The sequence below is a fragment of the Alligator sinensis genome, unplaced genomic scaffold, assembly GCF_000455745.1.
Source record: "Alligator sinensis unplaced genomic scaffold, ASM45574v1 scaffold1300_1, whole genome shotgun sequence".
Lineage (NCBI taxonomy): Eukaryota > Metazoa > Chordata > Crocodylia > Alligatoridae > Alligator > Alligator sinensis.
In genome coordinates, this window is record NW_005843162.1 from 102615 (window position 1) to 111219 (window position 8605).

An 8605-nucleotide genomic window follows, 5' to 3' on the forward strand; every position below is an offset into this window, starting at 1 on the left:
CCTATGAAAAAGCACTCCATGTTCAGGATGTTTCAGACACGCAGGATTTTTCTGAGAATTTCATGAGTTTCTGGGACCAGTCTTGTGATTCTGGGATGTTTGGGCTTGCCCAGGTATCTCAGCTCCTCAGTGTATCTCATGGACCTCTATAACAGGCTGAACACTGCCAACTGCACAAGAAAGCACAGCACAAAGACCTTGGCAGTTACATGACATTATGGGGAAATTCATCTTTCAGGCATTGTTTCAAATAAGTTCTTTCTCAAGTGGAATTTGTAATGAATCTATTCTAAAATGTTCATTTCTAAGAGAAATTTTGTGAGGGGGAGATTTCAAATAGTAAATTCTAGAGATGGGCTGAGCCTCCAAAAACTCATGCATGTACTTTTTCAAGTGTAGGATATTCATTTTCAAAGATAATTTTCCAAAGTCAGAAAGGCGTTGTTGTGGTCCGTCCCCCCGCCACATACACTTTAATTTAGAAAATGCTCCTATTAGTTCTTTCTTTAGCAAGGTCTTAAACTGGAGAAATGCAAGGTCCCCAGGGCTCAGAGGATTGTCTCTGTAGGGAGACTGGCAGCTCTTGGTAGTTTTCTGCCATGTCTTGATGCAGCAGACAAGGAGCCGGGTTCCTTCTGAAGGACGGAGCAGGGCTGTTGCTGCTGGAGAATAAAGTGCAAGGGCTGCCTGATAACGTACAGCCTTACACTGGTAGGGACTCCTATGCTCTATCCCAGCTCTCAGCTGGGACTTTGGGTCTAGTGGGTTACAGTATGCCACCCTAAGCATCCTTTCCTGGCATGCTGCTTCTCTGTCTGTCTTGCGGGGGGGTGAGGACTCAACTATGTGGGTCCCCAGGCTTCTCTGCCCCTGAGCATGGTCTGGGGATGATGGGACCATTGGCAGCTTGCAAAGGCCTCTGGATCTGGAAAGTACTGCAGAAGCTTGTGCGGAAAAGATTGGACTGAGAGCAGAGGTGCCTGCCACTGACCTGAAAGGAGGGGATGGGATATGACATGCTCTTCGGGTGTCTGTAGTGTGCCTCTAAGGTATCCTTAGTGAACAGGAGTACGCACTTTGCCTCTCCTGCTCACCTACTGTTCTCTGGTGAGGGACTGGTATGGGTGGTGAGAGTGATTAGGTCTCACTCTCACTGGGGCAGCCGTGGAAAATGCAGCACATTGTGGACAAGGCAACACTGTAGGTAGCACCAGGAGCTGGGGCTAGGGACTGTTGTGTTGTTCACATGTGTTGCATGAACTGTGACAGCCAGGTGCTGTTATGATTGGATTGTCATTGGGGTCGCTTTGCTTGTTAGTGTAACTGTGGCTGTGTACTGCAGAGACTGTGAATGTGGTGATTCAAACCCTAACCCTGTTGTTGTTGTTAGGGGTCGTAAGCCCCAAAAGAGTGCAGACATCACTGTTAACACTTCGCAGCCCACAGCTGCTTGAGACCTCTAGATGGACAGAGGCCCTGAAGACAAGGAAGACTTCTGCTCACCCCCGGGTGCCAGCAGAACAGGAACTGGCCCAGCCTCACTTGCATGCTAGTTGATTGTATGTGTGGTATTAGAAGCACACAAGCTTTCTTGAGCCAAGATCATGTCATCAGATGCTTTGAAAGGACACGCATGGAGCAGGCTGTCAAATACAGAGTCATTAGAATGCAAAAGATAAGGGAAGGGAGGAAGAGAGGGGAGCAATACTGGGAGAGGCAAACAAGCAGTAAACCCATAGGGACAAAGGGGACACAAAAGCTAACCCGGGTAACAGGATAAAAAGCATAGTCCCCGTTCCGTTTACGCTGTATGTAACACAGTCCGGTCTGTGGATGATTTCTTGTTCTGCAGTTTCCTGTTCAAATCAGGTTTAAAGGTTTGCTGCCTAAGAACAACCTCTCTGAGGTCAGCAATTAAGTGTCTAGGGAGGTTAAAGGCATATGTGTCTTTCTGGAACTGATGTCAGATTGGGGTTCACTCATGCTTACATGTAGGGATAGCCCTGCCTGTCCAATGTAGACAGCGGAGGGGCACTGTAAGCAGGTGACAGTATATAGGATGTTGGCAGAGGTGCAGGTAAATGAACCTCAGATGTTATAAGCCAAGAATATAACCAGAATACACACACCTACAGTACACTCCAGGCACAGCTACTTTTAAATCATCAATTTAACCTCCTCTTCTTGAAAAATCTTGGATGAGGGAGATTATACAACTTCCCTGGGCAGTCTACTCCACTTTTCTAAGAGTAAAGATCTTTTTCTTGCTATCCTGTGGCCACATCTACACGAGATACTGACTGTGCAGTAGTGCATAGCTTGTTACTACTGTGCAGTAGTGTTGCACGGCATAAAGCATGATGCGACATGATGCTATTGTGCAGTAGTAATGAACTACTGTGCATTCAGCATCACCTAAAAACCATTCGCCGATGCTACTGTACAGTAACTGCCTAAACTGAAGCCATTCAGAGCAGCTCCCCCAAAGGACCTACACACACACACACACACACACACAAAATTTTTGCTCTAGTTTTATACAGTGGCTCTTTAAAATTGCACAAATGTTCTGCTTAGTTAGTTGGATCAAAGCTAGCATGTCCTAGACTTCAAATGCCCTAGATCCCAGAACCAGTTCCCTGCTGTAGCCAGTCCCACTGCCCTTGGGCAGAATTGGAACAGGGGTCCTCTAGCAGGAAAAGGTCCTTTGCCTTATTCTCTGCACCACTCCTTTCCAGCTGAGAGCCAGATGAAACACATTACCTCTTCCCCAGTAGTGTCCGCCTCAATGCTTCCTTCATCTCCCTGTTTCTCAAACTGTAGATCAGTGGGTTAAGCAATGGAGTTACCAGCACATAGAAAAGTGTCACCACCTTCCCATTGCTCCCAGGGGCTGACGGAATGATGTAGGTCGCCATAACAGAGGTGTAGAAGAGACCCACCACGGCCAGGTGTGAGGTGCAGGTGGAGAAAGCCTTGCGTCTACCAGACCCCTCTGGCAGCCTAAATGCTGCCCTAAGGACCATCACATAGGAGGTCAGGATGAAGAGGAAAGTGGTGAAGATAAGGAGGCAACACAGGACGTAGCAAGAAAGTTTAGTGCGGGGAGCTGGGATGCAGAAAGTAGCTAACAATAGCACAGGGTCACACATGAAATGATCCAGAATATTGGGGCCACAAAAAGGGACTTTGGAGATGAAGACAATAGGGACTATGAACCAGAGGAAGCCCAGGAACCAGCAAGAGGCCACCAGAACAAGGCAGGGCTGCTGGGACATAAAGCTGGAGTAGTGCAGGGGATGACAGATCGCCAGGTACCTATCTAAAGCCATGGCTGCAAGGGAGAAGCACTCAGCAGCCCCCATGGAGAAGAAGAAGTAGAACTGAAGGAAGCAGCCTTGAAAGGAAATGACATCTCCCTGGGGGGTTGCCAGGTCTGAGATCATCCGTGGCACTGTGGCGGTGACATAGCAGGTCTCCAGGAAAGAGAAGTTCCCCAGCAGGACATACATGGGCAGGCAGTTGAGGCGGGGGTCTCGCACAACAGCCCATACGATGCACAAGTTGCCTGCCAGCGTCACAGTATAGGCTAAGGAGAGAAGAATGCATAGGAGGATGCGGTTCTTCTGCTCCAGGGAAGGGAAACCCAACAAGATGAACTCAGTCACAGGCTTGGTGGCATTTTCTGGATTCATTGTGGAGACCTGGATCTGGAAGAAAAGGACAAACAGGACCCCTGGTATTCCTGGCCCCAGAAAGCAAGAAGGATCTAGTGGGCGAGAGCTGGGAGACACTGGAAATAGGACTCCTCATGCTATAATCACCGCATCTGAAGGCACAGTGGTATTTGCAATGGAGAATGCGATGGACCAGCAGTGGCACTCTGAACACAGCCCATCACTGAAGCTGGGAGCAGCAGTCAAACCGTGTGTGCATATAGACATGAATGTGCACGAGTCTGTTGGTAGCTTGCACAAGTAACAGTCTCACATCCACCTAGGATGGCTGATCCACTCAGCACAGGTTCGTTTAGCTTTTGGTGGACACCTACCCTGCTGGGAAAAGCCACTGCACTGACGCCCTGGCTGGACAGCCTGGCTCTCCCACACCTGGACCTGCCTTTGAGGGCCAGCCTAGAAGAACCCCTTCTCAGCAAACCAGAACTAAGACTGGGAGTTTCAACTATTTCTCAACCAGTCAGGTGTCTGTGAGACTCTCCACAGGTGCCTCTCCACATGGTGCCTAAGCCGGTTTTTTAATCTGGCCAAGACTTCCTTTTTTAAAATGGGATTCAGACTTCAAAACCACCTACATGCCTTTGAGTACTATACCCACAATATTTCTCCCTAGGAGACCATGGGGCAAAATTGAGCTAGATCAAAGAGACATTTCAAATCTCCTCACCTTCTGTTCAGACACATCCAGGGATGGCATCAATCAAGGATGAGAAGACACTCACATGTAGAAGGAAAATCTGTTAGTCCAGGTTCCTGGATTTGCCTCTCTCGATTCCTGGCTGTGAGTGAATCAAAGGATGATTTATTAGAAGTGAAATGAACTTACAAAGTCAATGGATGATCATTGCTATTCTTCATTAGTCACTCAGAAACACTCGGGAGCCCTGGGCAGGTCCCATTCTGCTGCACACTGTGCAGACCCAAAACAGGTAGTCCCTGACCCAGACAGTCTTCATGGCAAGTCAGATTACACAATTATCAGGACTTAAAGTTTAGAACTAACAAGTATGTGTTATATTAATGCCTACATGTGATTATGCTGTCTATCCCTATTGTTATGGAAGCACTGAGCCAATAATGATTGTGATATCCTCTCATACTTTTAATTCCAATACATTCCAGACTACACATGATATCAGCCCCTATTTTCTTTTTCAAAAATAATGATCTCATATTATGTAGAGTTGAGTGAAAATAATGCAATATGAAGAACTATAACCATATTTTTCCTAATTTTTAAAAGATTGATTCAATACTAAACAGTGTGCCTCTAGCTTTGCATGATTTGTTACATTAATATTAACTTGCCATTTTAAATTCTAGATTTGATACTCATTAAAATTATTGTCTTAATTTAGTAAGGATTGTAGTGATTCCTGATGTGTAAATATGTTACATTTATAATGTTATTATATCAATCCTTGGTCCTGGGTAGGATCAACTCAGGCAACACATGGATCTGTGAATCTTGTAACAAGCTGTGTTCCTCTCAAATTGGGTTTGTAAGCCACAAATGGATTCATCAGGTATCTGACTAGACTTCTTACATGTACACCATGATTAAAATAATTAAAATCTCTATATGTTAATTATAGAGATCAATTTTGTTATGGAAATACTAAATTAAGAATTATATATCATATGGAGCACATCTACACATTCATAAATGTGCAGTAGTTATTGCGCACTTAGTTTATTATTTGTTTAATGAAGTATTAACTAAATGCAGAGTAACTACAGCTACTGCGCAGTAGTGCCGGCGTATGGTTTTTTAGAGACACTTACTGTTCAGTAGCCGTAGTGTATTAGCATGGTTTTTACCAGGCATGCTACTGCGCAGTGTTGTTAGGCTACTGCACATTAAGCGTCTCATATAGATGCACCCACGGACATCTAGATTCCATGTAAAAAATTAGCAACATACACGTTGTATTCATGTCCAGGATTAATTACAGATTTAAAATACTTAGCTATTTAAGTGCGGTCTTTATCCAATTCCTCTATGCATGTCAATGTGATTAATACATTATAGAAAGGACTAAGTCTTATGCCTGTTAGAATATTACATTTAACCTGTGGGTCTGAATAAGTCGTTAGGTTGATAAACGTCATTGTTGTTAAAACAGCCACCTGTGATGCTGGTTTGTTAAAATGGTCTTGTTAAACCAGTCACCTCACTAATGCAATGGCTTATCTCACCGACTTTCAGGTTCTATTCGAAAGCTAAAAGAGCAAATCTTTTGCATACTTAAATTGGCATCCTCCCACCAGTTGTTCAGCTCCCTCACCCTTTGTAGGCTTAAGGAAGCAACTCAGAAATGCACAGTGCTCTTATCCAGCAGTCTCCATCCTAAGCCTCCGTTCAGACAGCATTCGGTCACCTCTCAGGAGCACTTGGGTGAAATGTCATTTCCTATGAACGATGCAATGTCTGACAAAAAAATCAAAACCTGTACTGTCTGAAAAATGCTGGCTTTGTTTTCACTCAACATAGGGGCCCCAGAGGGAGGTAGGGTAACTCTCTCAAGGCTGGTTAATTTTTCCATCTAATCAACATCCTTACGAGATCACCTTATCCCTCACAGTGCAATGGGTGAACTGTGAAGTCTTTGTTCTCCTCTTTGTTGTGTCATCTGGTTCAACAGAAAGTGCTCAACCTCTTACCAAAGTCTGTCTAGCACTTCTCTTGAGGATCTGAACTGCGGGTCCCTCAGAACATTTTGAAGGCCAAAAAGGACCTTGTGTGACATGGCTTGTTAACCTACGGCCTGTGGGCCAGATCCAGCTCAGGGAGCCATTTTGTCCAGCCCATGGAACTGGAGGTTCACCAGGTTTTTGGCACAAGGGCAAAGGCAGTGTTTCAGCACCAGAGGATACTGAAACCATGGTGGCTGGGCAGCAAAGAGAAGCGGCACGGTGACACTCACTGTATATGTGTGACTCCAATGCCATCTACAGTTGAGCTGGAACTCTGTCCATTATATTTGTGCTGATCTTTTAGAGACCAGCTGGTAAAAGTGAGATACAAGCAGTAGCACTGTGACAGGGGGCATGCTCGGGGCCGTGTCTCACGCTGGGCCACCCACCTGTCTCTATGGGGCAGTCTGCCCAGTCTCGCCTGCTACGGCTTTGTTGTTTCCATCAACTGGTGGTAAACTGCCCATTCATTGCCCTGATGCCAGAGGGTGCTATCTGCAGCTCCAACCTTCCCTACCCCGCAGCCCATGCCTTGCAGATGGGATCCACATGATGTAACCATAGCCTACACCATGACTGGTGCTCAAGGGTCTCACAGGGACTCTCCCTCCCTCTCTGGAGCAGGAGGTCATTGGGACGAAAGAAAGACCTTAAGGGCAAGCACACTCTCAGCTTCCTTGCGGCGGAGGAATTACTGGGGTCAGGACTCACCCCTAACTCTCTGGCTGAACCCTTTACTCGGCTTCTGGCCCAAACTATGGCCTCAGACATCCATGACCATGCCTTGGTCTCTTACCCGCACATGAGGTTCCTACTACACTCCCTCTACGGCCTCTGCACCACACCCCACCCTGGGGTCTTCTCATCTTCATGAGAAACTACTCACAGGGCTGGCGCTTGCATTGCCCTTCAGGCTTACTCCCAGTTCAGCCCTACTCAATCCCAGTGCCCCTGGGATTGCCCTTCAGGCCAACGTCCATTCAACCCTACTCTGTGCAGAGCCATGCTCTGTGCTCTCCACGTTACCCGCTCTCGGGTCTCTGGGATCTCACATCCCTGCTGGGCTCAGGTGGTGCTCTGCTTGCTGTACCTGGCCCCACTACTCCCAGAGCTGCTTCCAAAGCCCACCCGAAGATGGGGGCTGGGGTTAAGGTGCCCCTCCTCACCTTCTACTGAGGAGGTAACTGGCCTGGCATTTCCTGGGGGCTCCTGTGCCACCAGAAGCCCCACCAGGCCATCCTTCCCTGGCAGGGTGCAGTTTTAGGTCATGCCCAGGAGCAACGAGCCTCCTGCTCTTACCTTCCAGATGTTCCTGCTGCAGCTCAGCCAGGTGATGTTTCTGCCTAGACTGGCAACAGCAAACTGCAGCCTTTATATCCCATGCTTTCAAAACAGCTGCCATCATCAGGCACCTGGTTGCTGCCTGAAAGTGGCTGGCATCCAAAGGGGCCCTGCCACAAGCACGATAGTGGGAAGAGGGCCAGGCAGGGCATCAACACTTTAGACACATAATTAATGATTTCTAATCCCTCCTGGAAAAGGATCACCATCTTAAGTTAGCCTCTGGGGACAAACCTGTCTTGGCTTACAGACAGCTCCTGATACTGGACTTAATACAGTATTAAACTTTACATGGTGGCACTGGAGTCATGATAATGGCTTGGACAAGAATAGTCTGTTCTCTAAAAAAAGAGTTTACTGAGCACAGAAATCTGCAATGTCAAGCATAAGACAATTAAACAACAAAAGGAAGTACTAAGTAATGTGTGGCACAGTAGAATCAAAGAAAATTAGGCTTGGAAGGGACCTCAGGAGGTCATTTAATCCAATCCCCTACTCAAGCAGGACTAGCCCCAACTAGATCACCACAGCCAAGGTTTTGTCTACCCGGGTCTTAACTACTGGAACAGGCTACCCTAAGAGGTTGTGGAGTCTCTACCCCTACAGGTTTTTAACTACCCAACTATAATTGCAAATTATCTGCAGACTGGACAGCATGGTTTAAACAGGGACTACAGACTCTTATTCCATTATCTGGACTAGCTTTTATGGCCCCTTTGTCCCTGTGGGTTCTTTGCTTGTATCCATCTCCCTGCATTATCCCCCTCCCACCTTCCCCAGCCCTTCCTCTCCCTCCTCCTTTCCCACCTTTTGTATTGAAATCACTCTTT

General features: G+C 46.8%; 1 protein-coding gene across 1 annotated transcript in view; it reads right to left on the reverse strand.

Annotated features, from left to right (window-relative positions):
• Positions 1-2759: 2759 nt before the first annotated feature.
• The window catches only part of LOC102367917 (olfactory receptor 11H6-like), a 10633-nt gene continuing 4787 nt past the window's right edge, over positions 2760-8605 (reverse strand). Inside the window, exons 2-3 of the mRNA XM_006037697.3 lie at positions 4405-4516; positions 2760-3710 (exon numbers count right to left, since the gene is read on the reverse strand). Coding sequence (XP_006037759.2) covers positions 2760-3710; positions 4405-4434 — 981 coding nt within the window. The 5' untranslated portion in view covers positions 4435-4516. The remainder of the gene's footprint in view (positions 3711-4404; positions 4517-8605) is intronic.